The 24,740-nt window shown below is 27.4% G+C and overlaps 3 protein-coding genes across 4 annotated transcripts; all 3 read right to left on the bottom strand.

Moving 5' to 3' along the window:
- Positions 1–68: 68 nt before the first annotated feature.
- On the bottom strand, positions 69–3,345 carry LOC112686535. Its single transcript, XM_025558878.1, has 3 exons — positions 3,136–3,345; positions 1,826–2,184; positions 69–297 (listed from the first exon to the last, which is right to left on the bottom strand). Exons 1-3 carry the CDS (start codon positions 3,184–3,186, stop codon positions 252–254), a joined length of 456 nt encoding a protein of 151 aa, XP_025414663.1. The 5' UTR covers positions 3,187–3,345; the 3' UTR covers positions 69–251.
- Positions 3,346–10,882: 7,537 nt separating this feature from the next.
- Positions 10,883–21,471, bottom strand: LOC112686521 (protein diaphanous). 2 transcript variants are annotated; one of them, XM_025558859.1, is made up of 18 exons: positions 21,198–21,471; positions 20,855–20,943; positions 20,383–20,640; positions 19,146–19,247; positions 18,872–19,074; positions 17,798–18,116; positions 17,545–17,655; positions 17,241–17,476; positions 16,942–17,072; positions 16,620–16,768; positions 16,145–16,468; positions 15,735–15,877; positions 15,320–15,587; positions 12,787–13,026; positions 12,448–12,708; positions 12,146–12,310; positions 11,375–11,618; positions 10,883–11,262 (listed from the first exon to the last, which is right to left on the bottom strand). In XM_025558859.1, exons 2-18 carry the CDS (start codon positions 20,891–20,893, stop codon positions 11,174–11,176), a joined length of 3,282 nt encoding a protein of 1,093 aa, XP_025414644.1. In that variant the 5' UTR covers positions 20,894–20,943; positions 21,198–21,471; the 3' UTR covers positions 10,883–11,173. The 2 variants fall into 2 exon arrangements, with proteins under 2 accessions (XP_025414644.1, XP_025414643.1); XM_025558858.1 differs by having other exon boundaries at positions 20,855–20,927; positions 21,198–21,470.
- Positions 21,472–21,590: 119 nt separating this feature from the next.
- On the bottom strand, positions 21,591–22,800 carry LOC112686523. The gene is made up of 2 exons (XM_025558862.1): positions 22,318–22,800; positions 21,591–21,691 (listed from the first exon to the last, which is right to left on the bottom strand). Exons 1-2 carry the CDS (start codon positions 22,594–22,596, stop codon positions 21,650–21,652), a joined length of 321 nt encoding a protein of 106 aa, XP_025414647.1. The 5' UTR covers positions 22,597–22,800; the 3' UTR covers positions 21,591–21,649.
- Between the last annotated feature and the right edge of the window lie 1,940 nt (positions 22,801–24,740).

Genomic DNA, 24,740 nt, shown 5'->3' on the forward strand with positions numbered 1-24,740 from the left:
AATGTATATGTCACAATACATAGTGTAGTTAGAATAAATAAAAATAAAATTAGAATGAAACTATTGTGTTTATTTTTTATTCAAATACATACCGATAAAAAAAAAATCAAAATTATTTATTTATAAATTATGTAAGTATTATACTAAGTTGGATTAAAATACCGTATATGTATGGGTATGATTTGATGTAATTCGACTATAAAGTTGAAAAAAGACAGCATTGATGATTGTTATTTTCCCATCATGAGTTTTCAAATATATATAACTCTAACATTGTTGGGCATTCGAGGAAAAAATCTAAGAAAAGACAAAAAAAACATATTTATTAAAATTGTAATTAAGTTTACGAAAAAAATAATAACGAATGATGAACAAATTCTCTTAGCGCTCCGTAAGAACTTAGTACAGATCCCTCACAGTCACCATTTAATAAATATAAAAAATATTAAAATATTATTTTCTAATTTCAAATAAGAGGACTGAAGTCCTTCTACGTATTTGTTATTTCTACAATAGGTCTATATTAGTTTTACTATAGTATAAAAAAATGTTGACTGTTTTCACTGTAGTTAATTTTTATTTCAGACTGTCACCGTTATATTACACACAAATTTTTTTGTCTGAATCAATAGTTGTTCTTAAAGTTCAAAATGATTTTATACTAACGAATATGAATACAACATTATATAGTACGCTGTAATATAACCATTTATTTTCAGCATAAAACGTGTTTTATTTATTGAATTTCAATTGATCAAGCGAACCATATGAAAATGCTGTTTCATAAATAACAATCCTTTGAACATAATTTTAAAATAATTTAATATATTTACAATTATGAAAGCTGTAAACAATTTTATTTTTAAATGAATCTCAAACCATTTGCTAACACAACGAGATATAATTAACACCGCTAGTTAGTACGTAAATATTTTATTCGGGTGAGTATACTTTTGGGTAACCTAATACTTTTAGGTAAAATCGAAGTACAGTTTAATACTGCATATGTGTAAAATTAATGAATTTTCGGTAACTATATTCAATTCTCACCTAAATTATATGGTAATAACCTTTTTAAAAACAATTATTTAGCCATTTGATTTTCTACAGGAGCAAAATAATAAAAATAGTTTTCTTGAAGTAAAACCATGTTGCTCAGGTGTCTGATTGTTTTCAATGGGTATCTTACTAAAATGTTGCATCCGATCGGAAAATGGAAAATGTAACGATTTTCAGTAAACATCCCACTTTTGTCTCGATTTAAAGTAGTTTTTAATCCGTTTAGATGTAGAACGACGATAGTGTACTGATTTCATAATAATGTTATTAAAGTGTAAACACTTTTTCAAATGTACAACAATTCTCAATTAAACCCAAAAAATTATTTTAATCAATAGTTTTAGATATGTGCAAATAGTACAAACAATCATTAGCCTAAAAGTGAGCTATTTCTTTTTTTTAACATATTGGATTGAAAATACAAACATATATAATATATACGAGTACTACCATAGGTTAAAATAATACATTTTCAATTGATTTTTTTTTATGATTTAATTACCACACGAATATTACAAATTAAAATAGGTACCGAAAAGTAACATACTTTAATTGTGAAATTAAAAATGTATTTATGCTCATTATTTTTATAAAATCATATTTAAAGGAATATTTTAATTATTTATACATCTTGTCTTTTAAATGCTCTCGTAGTAATAGAAAAGTTTTAATTTAATTATTTTCGTAATTATAGATTGCTTAATTAAATTGAATTTTATTTAATTGAACAATGCAAATATAAAATATATAATATTGTTTCACGTACTTGGTGAAATGTTCAAACACCCGCTGGTTATGCTCAATAGGCACCATAGAAGGTGAATAACCAAAATAAGACCCAACTTTATTGATCTTTTTATTATAGTTATTGCCTTGATTGACTTTATTAGGATTTTGTTCATAAACACCACTAGAATCTGCAGTATGCTGTACATTAGGCTTTTTGTTATTACTACCGTAATATTTTTTTATTGGTTGTGGATCGTTTGTGTTCAATACAGTTTTTCCATCACTCGATACTGATTGAACAAGTACATTATCATCAGTAGTTATGGATCCTTTGTCGTGGTTAAACTCGAATGGCCATTCCGAATCTGGTATTTTTCCAGCGATCGATGAAAAAATCTTTAAAAATATTATTTGGTAAACTTTATTAAGTATCTATTTAGGTACATGTAACTCTAACTAAAATGTGAATTGCGTTAAATGAATTAGATATTGGTACCAAGGGCGACAATCATAAAAATTCCAGGTGAGGACACTTGTGATCGGTGCCTCTCGGCGATCGTTATCGAAAGGTTTATAATTAGTATCTATGACTCCTAGAATTTGTTCTCCTGTGGTAAAGTTTTATCCATGAGAGATAATATTAGTTAACAAAATTAATTTAATCCAAATTAATATATATATAATATTTTATGTATAAATGTATAATAGATATGGAAAAGCCAGGGGATATGTTCTTGCCCCTCCCCTATGGACGACCTTGTGTGGTACCAATATTGGTTATCTTAATTTGTAGTCATAATAAATGATCTGTTATAATGTAAATATAATATAAACTCAATCTAACGAATAAAATTAGATTTGAATTTGATATTTTAATAAAGATATAAAAGGTACAGTAAAACTTTCAAGTATTTAGATCATTCGGTGCGCACATTAAAATTAAAATTGTTTTAATTAAAATACACCATGCGATGAGTATCACTGGATAGCATCTCTCTCTCTCTCTCTCTCTCATAAAATTCACAATTATTATGTATGTTTTATAATCATCATATTTGCTTATTGCGTAAAATCTTAACACAGATTGTAAATATTCTTTGAATAAAAAAAATTATAATAATAACTATTTAATATTAATATCTAATTTTTACATCGCATTCGGTTTGATATATTTTTAATTAAATATTAATCTTTAAATCACAACCCTGAACTCGAAATTTGGTGAATTAATATTGGAAGTCATGCGCAACTTATTTTCATCGAAATGTCCACAACGCTAACAGTAGATGTTACGTTTACCTGAAACCCTTAGGTTTTTTCGAACCAAACCATCCGAAGAGTACTTACAAAAGAGATCAGCATTAGAAAATTGAACAACGCCAACGTCGATGATGTCATGTTGTCAACACGTCGCCGGGTGTGTTGCAATAATAAATCGGTACCTATTTATTATATTTAATCGCAATAAAAGCTTATTACGGTTCAACAATAGTTTTCGCATAGGTTTGAACGTCGTAGCGGCCGCGGGAAACAGTTGTGAACTACAAGACAGGAACATCATCGTTTTAATGTGGCAGCTGCGTTTCGTGGATAGCATGCAATATAGATGTCAAACAAACAACCGAATGGAAAAAACATATAATGATCGGTAAATATTTATATGACAGTTTTAACTAGTACTGGTGTCCCGTGTACTCGATGTGTACTCAGCGATCACAAATACCCATGTGTAATAGGTGACTTTGTTTTTACAGTCCGCGTACCTACCGGTCGTTGTGTACTACCATTAACATGTTCTCGTATTAATAGGTAAACAGAAGCACCCGTCATTCGTACAAGGGGATTGAAACACGACGTGATAATTTCCCGTCGTCTTTGTGATGAGAACGAAGGACAATTAATTTTATTAACATTTGGCACGTCGGCGACAAATGTATTTCGTCGAAACAATAACGTAGTGCACGAATGTTATCTCTTTCTCGTACCGATTCGTAAATCGAGCCGGGAAACTCGTCAGTACCGATGTTGAAAACATACAACGGTATTACTTACACTAAGACACTATAATATTATTATATATAGTGCTCTACCTACACACGCGTTCAAATATCTTAAATTGACTGGACGGAAAAACATTCCCCACTTACGAACTATTTAAAATGTTAATGCATACCTGATATTAACAATTTATGTAAAAAACAAGCTTCTGGTGTCTAGATTCTAGAGTTTCTAGAACAGATTTTAGATTTCTAGAGTTAAAAGTTCGAAGCCTTTATCTACTTTTGTACTTGATAATTTAATTACAATACAATCAGGCACGGATACAGTGACGGTGCTAGAGTTTGCGAGGCCCTGGGCAAAATAAATGTTGGGTCTTATAATTTATATTAATAAAATATTTTAAGTTCAGTTAAATCAGAACCGCAGGGCCTTAATTATAATTTAAGGCGCGGGGGCTCTGGGCAACTGCCCCTATTGCCTATCCCCTCGCGACGTCTCTGCGCGGATACAAGGGATGAGGGCGATGCCCCCCAAATGTCACGAAACAAAATGAAAAAAAAAATTATAATATTATATGTTGTTACGGACATACATACGTAGGTCCTCACGACTCTTACAGATATATACAATGTAGGTCATTGCATGGGAGCATCATATAATACAGCATGTAATATAATATATATATATTTATATATGTGTTTGTGAATATCCAGATTTACAGAGAAGACACATAAAACTAAGTGGTTGTTGCAAAAAGCCGAGACGACATAAAAAACATGCTATGTAAGGTATTATAAAATTAGATAGTTGATACTGTTCGAAGGAGATCTAGAATATTAACTATATCCGGGTCAATTATACCATAAGAACGGGGTATATAAGGTAGTCCGAACAGACCACTATTTAGATGTGTTTTATACTTGTTTTAGTAAGCACCTCCACGCCAGACCGTTCGTTGAATTAATTAATTGTACTTGGAGAAATTTTAATAAAACAGTCTAATTTAGTTTGAGCATTTTATTTGAAACATTCCTAAATCGACACCATCTTTACGGTTGAACTAACGGCACGCAACAATGTCAAGCAATGATAATAATTAAATTAAAAACCTTTTTCTATAGAAACTATGTTTGACATGTTTTCAAAAACCAAAAGAAAATTAGATTTCGCTTTATAATTTTTAATTTACTTTCATATTAAATATTTTTTTTATTGTTCTTAAATAAAAATGTTTCTTTTTAATGTACCTACCTATTTTTTTAAACTTTTAGTCTAAAATTTATTTCTTCATAGAGTTAAGAAATATTTGTGGTAAATGGTAATCCTTATAATACTCGTACTATAGAATTATTGAATTTTGTATGCTACATCAGTGGTTTTCAACCTTTTTAGGTCCACGGCTCCCTTTGATTTAGAAATAAAATATACGGCTCTCATACGAAAATTTAGAATAAATAAATTTACATTAATTAATCTAACTTTACTTAATGATGAAATAAACATGTAATTGTTAATAATAGAAACATATTCTTGAGATTTATTTTTTTATAATTAAAAATTAATACATTATTAATAATTTTAATATTTAATGGGACGGATGTGCTTGTTTTTGTTGCATAATATGATCAAATTGTAGCGTAAATTTTGAAAGCGCGATTCTCATTTCCTTTTCGGTACTTATTCAGTCTTGATCTATAATTAGTTTTAATAACTGCTAAGGCCGAAAACCTGTTTCACATAAGTATGAAGAAGCAAATGGAATCAAAGTCCTGATAGTTTTATTCGTTACCATCGGTTACTACTTCTTTATAGCTATCCAAAATTCTGGTAAAGATAATAATAAGTTTATTCCAACACGGAATTTGGGATTAGTTGCCGACTAATCCGTAATTGATTTACTGCGCATACGTTCATGTGGATTGATCACGGACTCTGAACTCTGTTGGAACGCTTTTCGGATTTTCATTGATAAGATATGAGATTGATAATAAATTAGTAAAATTAAATTGTGATTTAAATAAAAAAATTTATAATATGTAAATACCTTCCATTTTAAATGTTTTAGATACACAGTTTAGACGTTAATAATATATATTATATTTATAATATATTTATATTATAATAGTATATTTATTTTATACTATATATAGTTTATGTCGTGAAACAAAAAAATTGTTGATAAACGTGCTTGCCCACCCTTGCGCCTCAAACTGAATTATATTTGTTTATACCAAATAGAGGTGGGTCGGTCGCGACTGACCGAATCAAAATGAACGAATCATTCAAGTGACCTAGTCGCGACCGAATGATGTACCAAAAAGTATTCAGTCTTTCGGTCAAATCGATCTTTAAGTCAAACGACTCGTTTGACGGTTTTTAATGAAACTTTTCTTTCAGACGGAATTATTTTATGACAATATATCGTTTACTTAAAGATACATGGAGACTAAATATACCTAATAAATGCATTTTACAAAATATCAAGGGGGGTAGTTGCCCCCTCTTAGTTTATGCATATGATGTATATAATATCAACTATTTAACACAATTTGTTTATACAGTCATACAACACTTTTTACTTATACTTACTTTTATGATTTACTAAGTAAGAAATACTTAAAAATAAAACAACCAAATTTGAATTATAAAATTATTGAAAATATATAATATATGAACACAATATTGTAAATTCTGTATAATTCAAAATTATATATAATTTATAATTTTCTTGTACCAATTACAAAAATACAAAATGTTGAATTATTTTGTTTTATTTTTTGGTAATAGATAGTACAACCCATGCATAATAAGTATAAAATATGATAATAATAATAATTCTACTATATCATGGAATCTTTAGTCTATTCTCGGGGAAAACAATAATTATCTAATAATAGACAGTATAGATTATTGATAGTCACTATAGTTGACTATAGTGTTGTACTGATTTACATGTTAATAATAATTACATCTCGTGATTAAAAGATAATATAGTATAATCTGTGGTGAATGGTGATATCTACTTTCACGATACCAACTAAGGTTTTGTAAGGTATTAAAGAAAACACAAGTCTATAATAGTAATCATAGGCAGTATATTAGTATAATATTAAATATATACAATAATAATTAATAATCCAAGACCGTGATAATTATCATGGCTTATAATAACAACCACGGCGTTTTACTACAAACAGTACAATTTACAACATTATCATAATAAAATCTCTGTCACTGATTAACTGATTCATATTTCATAAGAAAATTGATTCACCTAATGATAAGAACGATATTTGATGCAAGACCGAAATGACTGATATGACCGAATCACTAGACTGATCCGATTCAAATGATTCGAATCATTCAACGACCGAAAATTCCCACCTCTAATACCAAACGTATAAGTTTTACATTAAAATCAAAAATTAAGTAAGATATAAGTCTAAAAATAGTTTAGTGCGACCGAATGTTATCTACACGTGTAATCATTTTGACGTTTTATGTGTTATCCAATGGTCTATCTGTAGATTATTTGAATTACGAGTTTAACACTAATCGCCTTATGTTTTTGCCCCCCCCCCCTGATTCAAATCTTAGCTACGCCCATGGGTATATCGTATATTAAATTCGATCCGAATTACACAAAGTATTTTGCACTATATATTTCTCAGTACATGTTCACGCTTTCCGTTCTACAGTGTTCATGGTACCGAATTAAAATTATTATTATATTTTAATTTAAACGATTTAAAATGGAGAAAATGTTGAGCTCCAAATTGTACGCAAAAAAATAATTCTATATAATTGAAGAATATAAATTCAGTTACCATAAAATGCTTGAAAATGCAGTACATAAAAAAAAAATACAAAATATTTGATTGGCAAATGAATATAAAAATAAATCAGATATAGGTTTATTTCTTAGAATTTTTTTTGGTATGCCATTTTTACCTCCAGAAATGTTAAGTGACGTATTTGTCTATAAAATCATTCCAATCTTTCCAGAAAAATGTTTAGAATTTACTGACTACATATTAGACAATTATACATCTGAAATGCTCAATTTCCTCCAAATATGTAGGCATAATATTCGTTTAGTGTACAACGAACAACAAACACATGTGAAGCATTTCATTCCAAATTAAATTTATCTTTTTACTCAAGCCATCCAAATATACTTCAATTTATAAATGTTTTAAAATCATTTCAAATTAATACTTATATGTTAATGAATAGCGTAAATACGCCCAAAAAAGATTATAGGGGGAAAAAATACCGAAAAATTGACCATTTATGCAATGAAATAAAAAAATTCAAAGAAAAAACAAATTCTGCTTTTATATATTTAAAAAACGTTTTACTCAAATTTCGACCAACATTATTTTAAATAAGTAATTAATAGTTTTATAATTTATCTAATTTTCTATTTTTTTGACAGTTGACAATTTGATCTGGTTTTATTTATAATAATAAATATGTTTTTACACAATCTGTAAATAGTTTGTATAATTTTATTTATTTAAATGTGATTAATTAATTGTAATACTTATTTTATGTTATGTTTATGACTTATTTGTGCTGAAAAACTTGTAAATAATTATAAAAATCGTGTCATCATTAGTTGTTTATGGGGGATAACCCATAATATTAGTTGTCATAAGTTTATTTTAATTTTATTTATAATAGGTTAGATATTTAGAGGGATAATCATTATTATCTTTATTATTGTTGGCCGATGCCGTATCGCATAATATAATTTACGCAAATATCATTTATGTAGCGTGTTTAGAATCATATACTATATTGACATACAGCACGTTTATAATAAAAATCAAATTAAAGAGTATAAGTCTAAAAGAATTGAATGCACGCCGAAAAGGGTTCATGCTAAAATGGTTTACACCGAAATGGCCACACTGAGATTTCTGGATTCGATTTAAAGCACCTTCATCCATTTTGTACTTCCACAAGACTAATTTTATTTTAAAAGAAGTTAACTGTAAAATGTAGGTCTTGTCGATATACATTTAGTACATTAAGTTTTTCAAAAATATCACATAAGTACGATAGTTTTTTTTAGAAAGACTTAATTTTCAAATTAATGGAAGTTTCGATAGCACAAAATAGAGGTATGCTCAGCTCCCATGTCTTTACACATTTTTTTAAAACATCTAGACTTCATAGGTCGAATTTTGATGAAGATTACTATTTCAATAACAGATAGGAAGACTTTATTAAGGCTTGAACTAATAGTTTTTGAAATGAGCACACATATATAGGGTGGGCGGACTTGGACATCCTAAAAAATATAAATACAAAAACTATATTATAATACAATTTTATTTTTAGTTTCTACTACGAACGCGGTTCCTTTGAAAATACATAATTATGTATTATCTATGATAATAACCGACGACAGCCCTAGGAGCCGCGACGTACAGGTTGAAAACCACTGTACAATATTATGTTCACAATATAAAGAGCCCCCTCCCCTAATAATTACACTGGATCCGCGCCTGAATAGGACAACTGATGATAATAACAACAAATTATGAATGTATTTAAAACTTAAAGAAAAAAATAACATTTTTTTTAAATACTTTTTCAGGATTATGTATGCCGTATTAAAATGATGGATAGCCATAGTTCCGCATGCAAACGCACATCGTACAATTTATTACAAGTATAGAATTGACAAACTGAGAAGTTGTTATACACAGTAAACGCTACATTTTACCAATGTAACACGTATTTATGGGATCTAATTAATCTTATGAATATAACGCAATGGCCGTAAACATATTATTTATAACTTTTGGTTTATAATGAAACAGGGATGTAATAGCCATAACTTGTTACTAAGTTACTCACAATGAACGATTAAATCAAAATAATCTTTCATCGAGTTATCAGATATCCAAATTAAAGAAGGTAACTTACAACTGATAAAATAATAATATTATGATGTAAAAAAATAATTAAATTTTGAATGTTATTTCGTCTGAGCATAAACATAATAATACAAATGTTGATAGATAATACATTAATTATTTAAATTTTATAAATATATTAAATTTAATTAAATATTCGATGTACATTATTGTATACAAATATATAATAATTCGTTAGTTACATATTTCTTAATTCCTATAATTACAAAATAATCATAACTATACTTAAAAATATAAAATGCAACTGAATAACATTTTTTTTTACAAATATTTAACAGTTTTATTGGTATATTTAGTTATTATACAAACAGTTCTAAAATCGATTAAGCATTAGATATTTTCAAATTTTTGATTTTGACATTTGATGACACATGTGTTAAAAATGAAAATATGTTTAACATGCCAACGAATAACACTATTATAATTTAAAAATAATAAACCTTATGCATAATTCAACAGTAATATTATTTTGAAAAAAAAAATAGTACTATTATTTTCATTTACTTTTAAATATATCACATGATAAATAATATATGTATATAATTATAACAATATTATAACACACAAATATACAAATATATGCAATTTATTAAATTGACACAAATGAGCAATAAAATATATGAACAGTCTCATTATATTTTTTATGTTATTTGTTGTTTTATTGCCAAAATTCCTTAAAAAAATCTAAGATTAAATTTAAAGAGATTTGAAAGAAACTAGCTTTTGTTTCATGTGTTAAGTTCAGATATATATTTTTCATTTGTAGGCTAATAAAATTAGTTATCAATTAAGTTAAATTTAAATATATTATTTTCAATATGTTTAGTTTTTAGGGTAATATTATTTACAGTTTTGATAAGCTACTTTTTTCTGTATATACCTGAATTTAACACTTACATGATTTTAATTTATACTTCATAAGTATCACATATATAATTAGATTATTAGTAATTATAAACAGTTACTAAAATGTATTAAAAATATATCACTTCAAAAATCTTGTTAGTTTTATGTGAAAATGTAATAATACAAAAATAATTATAAAAGTATAGTTTTGAGTAGCCTTTGCATAGATAAATAATTATTGCGAACATTTATTTGTAATGTATTAAGATTTAAAATTTTCTAGGTATTTTTTGCATATTTCATTAAGCCAGTACTTTAAAAAATAATAATTAAATCCAGTAGATTTAATTAAACAAAATTCATTCTCACATATTTCTCCATAGTATTTAGAAACAGTGTATAAAATCTATACAATGAATACTCAATGATGATAGTTTTAATATATAAAAATAAAATTGATTTATCAATAAATATAATGTTGCCTATATAAACAGCAGATGATCGAGTTAATAAGTATTAAATTAATTTAATAATTAACAGTGGAAGAGATAAAATAAATAGCATTTTAGCTCTAAGCATATGTTTTGTTAATGTTGAACTCGTGTAGTTGGTAAGTCTCGTTCTGTAAAAGCAGTCCTGGATCGACTTCGATATAATAATGGAACTTTTTTATCGTCTAAAATATACATAGAGGTTCAATTTAGTATATCAAAACAGTTTAAAATGAAAACTTAATTACTAGGTACATTTCATTATTTATGTTCAATTATATAAGAAAGTATCAATACCTCCGGTATTCACACCACCTTGTCTTCGACGTCTCTGATCTCGACTAAAAGCAGACCCAGTTTGTAATGCTTCAAACAAACTATCCATTACACCTTCTTGTGTATGATCTGCATTCATATCAATTAGTGCTTTTTTGCGGGCTAATCGTTCCTTTTTTTCCTTCTCTGCTTTTTCACGAGCATCCCGAGCACGACGACTTTTTTCTTCTGCTTCTCTTATTTTATGATTTTCTCTTTGAGCTTCCTAAAAGTAGTACAGAATTTAAGTCAATATTTAAATTTAATATAAAATGAACATTTTTATCTTAGAAACCTTAAAAGTGATATATTGTTTGATTCTTTAAATTAAATCATAAAAATTTGAAATTAATTTATTAGATTGATGAATTAAAAACTCTAGAAATTTACCTATTTTAATGATAACAATTTAAGTAAAATAACTATAAAATATTACCATTGATACCATTAAGACGGCATTATTTCTGTACGCTTATGAATATACAAAATGTGGGTACATAATTAAATAAATCAAACTTGTTATGTATACTGTATGTATATATGTAAATGGAAGCATAAATATTGAAATTATTGTTAATATGAGTTATTTAATCAATAGCATAAATATAGCCTTTTAGTTTTAAAGAAACCATCATGAAATTTAAAACGTTGTACATTTAATGTTTCAATTAATCAATGTTTTGTTTTTTATACAATGTCAACAGAAAATTACCACATCACAAATTCATTAGTAAGAAGACCTCCTGTACTTACATAGAAACTGTCTTTAAATGATTTGAGGTCAGAAAAAAACTCTTCTAAAGTATATTTCGACTTGTCAAACACATAGTAATCAGCTAAATCATCATATAAACCTTCCATTTTTTTAAACATGTTTTGCAGTAATTCAAATTGGGACTTGGCTTCTTTGGCAAATGGCTGTTAAAATTATAAAGTAAATTTTATACTTCACTATTCAAATCATAATTAAGTTCATAAATACATTATTTTATGTATAATCACAGAGCATACATAAAAAGATAATAAATTTAAATTAAAATAAAATATGGGCTTACAGTCATTATTTCGGAAAACAAATCATCTTCTCCACACTGTTGCTTATTACAATTGTTAGCAAGATCTACGTCAAGGTTACGTAAACTTGTATCCATTATACGTAAAGTTTTTTGAATAACGTCAATTGATACTCGTGCAGCTCGATCACAGTGTGTAAGCTCATCACCAAAGGTGATTAAGTCAGAATAGTTTTTTTCAACTATGTCAACAAGATAATGAAGAAGTGTAGATTTATTTTCCACATCTTTAATAGCAGTAAGCTGTTAAATTTAAAAAAAAAATAAAAAATAAAACGATTTAATACATTGTTTGTTAAACAAATTATTATCAACCATTACCTTTGGCAAAAAGCTTATTTCAAAACCATATGCTTGGCCATTTCGTGAGCCACTATTCATATAATTTCCCAATAATAATACAAGCTCCAATATTTTATTAAATTTTAAACCACTTTTAACTTCTTCACATGCTGCTGTACCTGCTATAATTAATGGCTTAATATCTTGTACCATTTCAGGATGATGTTGTCGGTAACTTAATGACTTTAGCCTAGGTAGCAGTCTTTTAATTTCTCCCATCTAAAAAAATATAATTAGTAAAAGCTATGGAATCAATAATTGAATCTTCTCAATATTACAAATTTAAAACAAATGCTTATAATTTCAAAATTTCCTCAAAAAAAATCTCCTGGAAACGACCTAACAACAGCAGAAGTACTTAACCAGCTCCCCAAAAAAGTCATCATACTTTTGACCTACATATATAATTCAATCCTCAGATTATCCTACTTCCCATTACTATTTATTATGGAAGTACTCTTCTGTAATATTTATCCTAAAACCAAAAAAACCTCCAGACTGTCCATCATCTTATAGGCCTATAAGCTTATTTTCAATACTATCAAAAGTTTTTGAAAAAATGCTTCTAAAAAGACTTATTAAAGCCGTCGAAGAAACAAAAGCTTTACCCGCTTCGCAATTTGGTTTTCGTAGCAAACATTCCACCATCCATCAAATTCACAGAATAGTAGACAAGATATCTTTCTTCTTAGAAGAAAAACAATACTGTACTGATGCTTTTCTTGACGTTTCCCAGGCGTTTGATCGCGCCTGGCACACAGTTCTACTATTCAAATTAAAGTTTATTCTACCATCTAGCTACTATCTGATTCTGAAATCCTACTTAGAAGATCGCTTCTTCTCAGTACGGTACGGATCATCCACCTCCTCATCGAAATCAATCAACGCTAGAGTCCATCAAGGTGCAGTCACTGCTCCTCTTTTATTTAACATTTTCATATCCGACCAACCAACAATATCCACATCTCTTTGTTGGTGGTTTCGCTGATAATAAGACAATAATAACCAACAATATCGACCCAATCCTGACTCCTTCAACATCTAAGAACATCTCTTCCTCCTTGAAAAATGGTACAAGGAATGGGGAGTAAAAATTAATGAATCTTAATCCATACACTGCACCTTCACTCTTAAGAAGGAAAAATGTCCACCTATCATCCTTAATGAACAAATTCTACCTGTAGCACCATGCATTCGCTACCTAGGCATCACCATCGATCAACATCTCACTTGGGCTCCACATATATGTAACAAGATCTTAACCCTAAATGATCGTTTTCGTCTTCTTCGTTCTCTCCTTACTTCCCATCATATCAAATTATATACTAAATAATTATTATACAAACTCTTCTTAAAACCAATTTGGACATACGGAATCCAATTATGGGGCTCCCCAAAACCTACAAATGTCAACCGTATTCAGAGTTTCCAGTTCAAAGTTCTCCGCGCTATAACCAAAGCACCCTTCTACGTATCAAATCATACATTACATAATGACCTAGACATCTATCCTGTCAACGATGTAGCTAAGAACTTCTACAGACATTTTAACTTCAACCTACTAAACCATAAAAATCCTTTAATCAAAGAACTTGCATCTATAAATACACCCGGCAACTCACAAAAAAGGTTTAAAAGGCAGTGGTGTAGTGATCTATTAGTCTAGAACAATCTAATACCCTTTGTTATTCCTTCTATATCTACTTTTGTAATTCCTATTAATGTTGACTCCTCTAATATCTCCTAATATTATTGTTTAACATTTTTTCTCATTTTTTTTTTATTACAGTTTTAACTGTAAAAGTGCCTTCACTGGAAGGTATCTTTGATCCATCCTTTATGTCATAACTATCAAATTCATAAATTTCACTTATTATTCAAAATTTATGTAACAGATTGTGGAAATTAAAATTAAGTAATAAAAAAAAAAAAAAAAAAATTATCTCCTACCATATATGTATGGCATACATTATAATACAATGAAATCATGGATATCAAGTGTTTTTTATTACCAACAAAAACATCATAATAAAATTTAATTAATAACACCATGCATAAATTACAAAAAACACTTGAAGAAACTTATGTTTGTTAAATGCTAAATTTTAAATAATAGTATAAATATTTAGATAAAAATTATACTTAAATATTGATATTTGAATTTGAATATTTGTATAAGACTTTCAGAAGGATGTTTATGGTTGTCTAATATATTTTATCTATAACTATGTAATTAATTGTTTCATCTAATCACATTGTTAGTAGTAGTAATTCATACATACATTATAATAAATTAAGAAAATGCCAAACCCTCAGGTATTGTCTTTGACTGACACACGTACAACATAGTGAATCTATATAATAATAATCATAGTGAATCTGCATTCAGTAAGCAAATTTGCTCTGTTGTACTTTTGTCAGATTAAAGACAACACATGTGAGAGTGCGTTCTTTTATTATTTTAAAACTGTAGAAAACTATCTTGATAACTTGAACTATATTAAATACTCACAGTTACAGCAAATTGTTCTGCTTCTACAAGATCTTCATAAGGACATTCTAGATCCCTTAATTTTTTTAATTGATCTGGAGGTGGAAGATAATTAATCAATTGATCCAGTACATTTCCTTTTAGTACTGTATCATCACATCTAAGGACACCACGTTTTACATCAGCATAAGACAAGTGTTTTAAAGAGCCACCCAATAAAATAGAAAGATTTTGAGAAGCTTTTGGCTCCAATACTTTTAGACATCTAACTTTTTTAAGAGTAGCAGACCTGAAAATTAAAATGTTTAATATTTATATTTTTTTATAACAGTTTTTATTAAATTACTAACATTATTAAATTCATATAATAATTATTAATTTATATTAATTATTATAATTAAAAGTATGAAACTAAAGCAGAGTAATATAATCATACTTGTCTGTAGAATCTTCTGGTTTTTTTCGAGCTGGTTTTGAAGAAAATTTTTCAGATAATCCTTGTAATATATCGTTTGATGCTAATGATTCTTCATGAACACGGGCCCAAAAACATTTATCTGATACTTTTTGTGGTATTATCTAAAAATAAATAATAATAAAAAGGTTTACAAAGGAATGTAATTTTATAAAAATTTTAATAAACAGTTTTCATAATTTTACTTAAAAAACAATTAACACAGATATATTAAATTAAAGACAAGATAATATATTTTATAAATTAGTATAATTGTACAATTATACTGTAGTAAATATTAATTTGAAAAATTATAGTTCATAAATAAAAATAATAATATCGCTGCATAGACTTATGAGTATGTTAACTAAAAATTATTTTAAATTTCTTACACTCTTCCAATTTGCTCTTTTAATACCCTCTACATGCCATTGTTTCTTAGGTTTAAGACCTGGAGGTAATTGAGCTCCTAAATTACCAAGGGGTGGTGGTGGACGAGGAGCACCACCTATCATGTTTGGTAATGGAGGAGGAGGAGGAGGACCAAATCCAGGCATAGGTGGTGGTGGCGGTGGACCTATTGAACCCGGCATGGGAGGTGGTGGTGGTGGAGGTGGACCTATTGAACCAGGCATCGGAGGTGGAGGTGGTGGTGGTGGTGGTGGTGGACCTCCAGCATTCCCATCATGTTGCTTCTTTAATCCCAATTTTCCTTTCTGATTTATTAAAAAAATTAAATCAATATAAAAACATTAAAAAATGCATATACATAACAATGAAGTAATTAATAGTAAATATTTTTAAAATCCATTGTATGATATTAAAATATATTTAATTACTTGTCTTAATTCAAACAAATGTACTTACACTTTCCATTGATGAGTTAAGCATAAGTTCTTTTATTGTAGTTTCAGCTTGAATTAATTTGGCTTCTGCTTCCTGGCGAGTAGCTACAGCATCTTCTAATTTATCTTTTAATTCTTCAACTCGTCTATCTTCCTCAGCTTTAGATTTTTCTGTAAACAATAAATAAATAGTTTTAATTCATGAATTTCATTCAGTGTATGAATGAAGAAAATTATTTCTTTCTTCCTTTCTTCTCCTTCACCTTTCTTTTTTTTAAAAAATTATTTGAAAAAATAAACAAATGTATTAAATTATAACAAAATTATAATCAAATAATACTTACCAACAACAGTATCAATTAAAGGTTGAACATCTAATTGAAAACGTTTAGTAGCTCTAAAATCAGGATCGCATCCATTACGATGTAATACAATTTGAGAAACACATTCTTCTATGAGTTTGTAAAAAGCAGGCCTTCAATAAAAATAAACAAGTTATTTGTGAATTACTTATATACAAAATGTTTATGTACAGAATACATAACACACGCTAATTTATAACAAAAATTAAAATTATATTAATATTACACTAACAAATGTTGTAACATAACAGCATTCATTATAGTTAATATATAGTCTATACCTTATGGACACATCATCTTTAATAAATAGGAAATGTTGAAGTATAGATAAAAGGTAAGGTTCTGCAGGTGTATCAGCAACAATATTTTTTATGACATCAAAACATTCTCCAACATCATCAAAATCCATACGTACATTATCAAACCGTTGAACTAATTCTTCATAATCATCCTCCTTATGGGCATTAAATATGTTTAATTGTCTGCTAAGATCATCACTACAATCTGTTTCTAAACTCTGAAATTTAGAAAATATATTATTTGTTATTGCTATACAATAAAAATATATTGTAAATTATTTCTTACATCAATAACATCATACATGCCAGCACGCATGATTTCATTTCGTAAATGAGCACGGAATTCTAAATCTTCTGGAGTAGATACTATGGCATTAATAAATTGCAAGCAAGCCACCTAATATAATTTATATAATTTATTTTATAAAAAATATGTATATAAACTATGTTAAATGTTAAATATTTAAGTAAACCAATATTTTAAATTAATAACCGATATTTTACACATATAAATAAATTAAATTTAGTTATTTACTTACTCTTAACGCCTCATTTCCAATACTTTTTAGCCCCTGTACTATAGGTAAGAATCTACAACGATTTTCAATATCAGCACTCATAGTTATAGCTTCAAGAGCTTTTTCATGACCATCTGGGGGTATTAGACTAACAGCTGCTAAAACTTTCACAGCTTCAAGCATAACAGCAGGTTTATTAATATCTAATGAACGAGCAATGACAGTCAAGGCTTCTTTATGACCAAACATTTGTTTTAAGCCTACAGTGCTGTTCATGATTGCCTTTAAACTTCTAATACATTCATATTGTATACGAGCATATTGAGCATTTTTTCCATCACTAAAATATAATAAATAAGTATTTAAATCATTTAATAATATCAAGTAATAATGAATGTTATTTAATACTGTAACAGAGTTTCTAAAATATATTTAAAATATATAATAAAATTAAAATATGTTTAAATATAAGGTCTGGTTTAAATAATATCTCGTAACTGACAAGTAATCACAAATTGAATACTCTCATATCCTAAAACTATACAAATTCATAATTTGACCAAAAATTATAATACTGTAGGAACATTTAGTAGGCTTTTAAACATAAATTGGTTATTAATCAGTTATAATATTTTTATACTTCCTACAACTTTTGATTGTGGATGGAGCGAGGCAAGTAATAGTTTCACAATTACAGACATAAAACATTCTTAATATCCATAAATTTATTTATTTATTTATTCTGTATTTTATACTTGTTTTTTTTCTTGTAAAATAAATTTTATAACAATATACCATTTTAAAAATATTATTTGCCTCAAATCAAGAGTAATAAATTAAATATAAGTTTTACTTTTAAGTAACAATGTACTTATTTTATTTTAATTGATCAACATTTTTAAAAAAAAATCTAAAATTAAAAACTCAAATTTTTCTAACATTTTGCAGAGAATCATTTAAGATTAATTTCTTAATGATAATTGATCATTATTTTAAAATAATAATTAAAAAGTTTACCTAAGATACAATTATTAAAAATTACTTCCAGTAGGTTAAATTTAATTAGTATATAATATTTAACATAAATGTAATTACTTGCGATAGCATTCATTAAGAACAGATAATACTTGGCGTAATCCTTCAGTACCAAATTCACTGACCCAGCTTAGTGGATGATTAGTTAAGGCAATACGTAATGAAACTACACAATTGTATGTCTTATTAGCACTTAAATCTTGCTGTGATAAGTACTGAATATATTCTGTAGGTTTATCACAAACTTTATTTTTATTTCCTTCCTATAAATTGATATGATTATTAAGATATGACAATATAAATAATTACATAGTAAGAAAATACAAAATCTTACATTGCTTGATTTTTTATAATGCATCATTAACATCTTTTTTTTATTTACTACTGTTTGCTCTCTCAGTGGTGTTTTTTTCTCTTCAGTTAAATTCATATCATCCTAAATTATACATAAATTTAGATACATACAATTTTAATGTAATAATTGACTCATAGTAAATCTACTTTATTTTGAAATTATTTTTATGAAATTTAAAATTAGCTATAGATTTGTAAGTAAAATTGACCTCAAAATTATAAAGATCCACTGATTGAATTGAGGTATTATGGTATTAAACATGTTACACAAAAGTGTATGGTTATATTGTTTGAATTTTTTTTATGTTAAAATATCTAGTCATATAATTAATACAATAAAATATATATAGTAATCCCTTGTTATCCTCAAAAGTTACATTCCAGCAAACCTGTTATCCGCGGATGACGAGACCATAAATCAATGTAAAAAGGGAGGTTAGGTTTAATTTTTTTTTAATTTTAAACGTCAATTAATAATTGAGCAATTAACGATTATTAATCGTGCATGTTTAGGTAACTTTTGGTGGTTTATCTGCAATAGTATAATGTATATGTGTTATACCTATAGCGATATAACAACAATTATCTACAATTATTGTCAAAAATAAATTTCTACATTGTTCGTGTAATAACAGTAAAACGTTACCGCAATCGCAATCACATTAATAATATGTTATTGTGGACCCAACCACGAATAACGAGGGATTATTATACTAATTTAAGTATTCTATATATTAACTTAGTGCTTTCCACCCTATGGGTCATGACTCAACATTGAGTCGTAAAATATTTTTGATTGATTGTTGTTCATAAACTAATAACAAGAAAAATATCTTAGTTATCAAAATATAATTATATTTATCAGAAATAATTTTGGTAGTATTGCGTTAAAGTATATGATACAATTTTTTATAATAAAATTATTAATAATGTTATTATATTAAAACATACTAAGTTTTTTTTTTTTTTTTGTGGGGGTCGTCTACTCGATAAAAAGAAAATTTAAGATCTACTTTAATTTAAAAGCAAACACAAAAAACTTTTTCAATTAAAACTCATTGAGATATAAAATAACTAGTTATAAAAAGTTTAATTATGTATTTGTTCTATTAATAAATGTTAATTATTCAATACATTAACAAAATTTTAAACTAATGAAAGACATTAATCATTTTGTACATATAAAAAAAAAATATTAAAAATATATTTTTATTTACCAGCATTTCTTCAAATTTATCATTGAGTGCTTCTACATCTAAATGTTCAACAAACATTTCACATTCATCAGCATCATTGTGACTGCCTGATCCAGATGAAATATCATTATCTGAGTTGATGCGTAGCAAAGTGCGATTGCCTGAACCATATGCACTTCCACTGCCACTGCTGTAGATACCATTTCCACCGATACCACTCATCATTGGGGATGATGCCGTCGACCCATATTTTTTTGGCCGTCCAAACAATGTATCCAGCTGTCAAAACATAAATAAATTATTTCTTATAGTATGATCATACATATATACCATATAACAATAAACACAACACAAATAACATGAATGCAAAAATTATTTAGTAGGTAGGTATATTATTAAGGAACTAGTTAGATATTTATATATACATCCAGTAAATATACTTTAATAAAAAAATTATGAGGATTATAGAAATATTAATAGAATAAATACTTACAAAACCAGCCGTTGGTTTGGTTTTTTCTCCGCGAGACATGTTTATTTTGTTGACTATTAATTACTTTCAACATCTAAAACAGACAAAAACTAAAAAATATGTATTTACAATGGAATTTTAAAATAATTAAAATATCAAAAGTTCAGAGTTACATTGAGTATAAAATCTTAAAGGAATTTTTTTTCCTCAATATTACAGCACAATTGTCCAATAAAAAACCATTAAGCGTTACCAAATGTTTATCACCGTCAAAGACGATTGTGTTTTGATAAAAAGGTGCTCTTTTTTTTTTTGCCATTAACATTCTAAGAACACACATGTCGATTGAACAAACGATACTCACTTAAAAACCTGTTGAATGGTACTACTATGCATAAGTAGTAGTAGATTGAACAACGTCGTAATTATCAGAAAAGTATGGATAGAAATCAGTACATTTACGCGGAGTCAAAAATTCCGAAGAGCGTCGCTTTATCACCGGAATATTTTATGCACTTCAACCGAATACTGGCGGTTAAAAAAACCTAATAGAGCGATTAAAAATAAAAATAAAACGACGTACGAACAATTAAAATAACTAATGCGTTATCTGTTCGTGGTGTTTGTAATCTATCGCAACACTGATATCCACCATTGCAACCGTCCATTGGTCGGTAAACCGAATAAATGATAACACGAAATTATCACAAAATATTATTATTATTATTCGCGAACGTAATGTGTTTGCTCACGGCGACATACCTCCGCGAAATCGTTAGAAAGGCATGTCCTCGGTAGTTCTCCCAACCATGTTCCTTATCGTACAAAGCCGTCGTCACATTCCGTCCATCGATTTACCTATTGAAAACGATAAAATAAAATAAAATAAAAAAATAAAATCGCATATATTTTTGCGCATTTCTCTCAAATGACAAGTGCATCGTTATAATAGTTTATCTATTCTTTAAAAAATTAATTTCAATGCAACTAACACCGCCTATAATAACGCTTATCTAAATTTGACCAATTAGTGCTCTGTTAATTACAGTGTAATTACAGTGAAACTTCCATATAATGAAGTCGAATAAGCAACAACAAAAATTCGTAGTATGGAGGAATTCGTTAAATAGAATTACGTATATTTTTAAATTGAATTATGTATGTATGTATTTATGTATACTTATACTTTTATGTTGTATGTGTTATGTAAAAACAATATCAAATATCATATTACAGTTGAATTTAGTTTTTAATCTTATAATTTAAAAATAATAATTAGTGAGAATTGTAAAAAAAAAATAAAAATCATAATACAGTTTAATGTAATTTTTAACCTAAAATGTAATTTAAAAGAAATAATCAATGAGTTTTGTTTGCTTATTATTTTTATAAATTGTACATTTTTCGTAAAAAGTTTCTATATCATTAAGTTTTAAAAAAATTTTATCGGGAACATTTGCTTGTTGTTTAAAACCATTTCTTACCACAAATAAATCTTTTAATATATCTTCTTCTGTGAATTTGGATTGTTCTTTTGTATGTTCCTCTTCGTCTTCTTCAAATTCATCAGGATTTTCTTTTTTTGTAACCACTTCTACAATACTTTCTTTAGTATGTGATTCATATACGGCAATATCTTCATTAATTTTCAAATAATCTTGTAAAGTAACGCAGTGAACTAACTCCCATTCTCGTTGTACATCTGGTATTTCTACATGGGTTTCAATAATTTCATTTTTTAATTCAGAAACACGGGGAAACATTGTTATATGGTTTCGGACGTTACATCATTACTTCAAACTTTCGATACCTCCGAAATACAATCTCGTAGAATAATTGTTGTTTTCTGTTCAAGATTTGAAATAACTTTGTTCAAAATACGTTTTCAATAATACACTTCAAGATTATTTATTATTCCTTGGTCCATTGGTTGTAGCTTACTTATTGCATTGGGCGGAAAATATGCAAGTGTTACAGATTTTAACTTAGTAGATAAAGTACCAGGATGAACAGCACACAAATTATTCACAAATAAAATTATTTTTTGTAATCTTGACTCATTTTTTGATCAATATCGAGTAACCACTTTTCAAAAATTTCTGATGTCATTCACGCTTTTTTTTATTAAAATCGTATTTTGTTTCAAGTGATTTTATGCCTTTGAAACACCTTTGATTTTTGCTTTTTCCAATGATTAGAAGTTTTTGTTTTTCTGTTTCAGTTATTTTAGAACAAACCATCACAGTCACTCGCTCTTTACTATGCTTACCACCGAAACATTTTATCATTTTAAAAAGTTAACGTTTTGTAACGAATTTTTTAATCAATGTTGGTAAAACATTTAATTTCCATATATCACAGTCATTTTCTTGAACATCAGCACTTTCATCACAAATAACTTATATTAACTTATATAACTTATATATCACAATATTATGTCTCGATTTAAATTAATCTAATCATCTAGAACTTGCACGAAAATCTATAAAATCAAATTTCTGAGCAAAATAAATTGATTTTTCTTTGATTAACAAACTTGATATAGGCACATTGTTATTTCGTATACAAATCATTCATTTAAGAACAACGTTGTCAACTTCCTCATAAACACACATTTTCATTCGTTTTCCTGTGCTGAGGAGAGAAGAATTATGAATTTGCATAGTTATATTTTCGTGGTTTTTCAAAATGGTTGATAAAGAAATTGTTGGAATACTATATTTTTCGGCAAAAACTTTTTTTTTAAACCTTTCTCGGCTTCGTTTAAAATTTAAAATTTATCGGCGATAGATAAACATTTACATTTCGAAATTTTTTTTTGTAAGGACGAAGAGAAAACAAGAGAAAATTCGTATGTATACCTATTTGCATCAATATGGAACTGAAGTACTGCAGTAAAATTAATCAGTTTGCCTACCTTTGGTGTCTTATTTTTACCGGATAAAATGTACATGTACAGTTGTATAACAATGTTTAAAATTTGATAGTGACAGCATTTACAAAACCCGATTTTTATCGAATAATTATTTTTTTATATAAAAATACCAGATTCGTTATTTGGTGATAAATGTACGTATATTTAACAATGAAGGTCATAATTCTTAAATCATTTCTTAAATTGGAAGTTCGTTATAAGAAAGTTTCACTGTATATTGTTTACACAACATAATAAAACAATTTTTTATAATGTAGGTATCTATTTAAGTGAGTTAAATGAAAAGACAACATAACAATGTGTTTTCTGTTCTGAGCGATTAAGAAATAATTATTTATTTGTACACTTGTATAATTTTTAACATATCACTCAGCTATATTTTAGTTTAAAAATTATGGACACTATAATTATTATTATTATTAGGTAATTGTAATTTAAAGTCTAATATTTTATTTTTTTATATGTATGAATTGCGTAAGTCATTATTTAATTCAACAAATTTTCTTTGGTATACAATTTAAAGAAAAATATTCCGATGATATAGGTAAGAAGTAGCTTATGCCTATTATATAAAAATTCTGAGGTAGGTACATTTAAGTTGTGTGACTCATGCACTTAGCATTAGACATCGTTAAATGATAAATATGTATGTATGTAGTGTATACATATATATTTTATAAATGTTAATGTATGTAACCCGTCTGAACACATTCTACAATTTCGAATAAGTATTCAAAATGATTATTCGAACGATTACACTTACACCGCTTCACTCAGTGAATCAACAATATCTATTTATCTGTTATGAAAATTCATTTAAAGTAAAGTATTGTATAAGAAATCGAAATTATAACTATATATTTAAGTCGTTGCTAAACATTATAAATGTGAGTGACACATATTGGATTCGAAGGGAAAAAATAACTCTTTTTAGATAAGAAGGAATTCTTTTTGCACATATTTAGGTAATTA

The sequence above is a fragment of the Sipha flava genome, unplaced genomic scaffold (genome assembly GCF_003268045.1).
Source record: "Sipha flava isolate LNK unplaced genomic scaffold, YSA_version1 314_pilon_pilon, whole genome shotgun sequence".
Classification (NCBI taxonomy): Eukaryota; Metazoa; Arthropoda; class Insecta; order Hemiptera; family Aphididae; genus Sipha; species Sipha flava.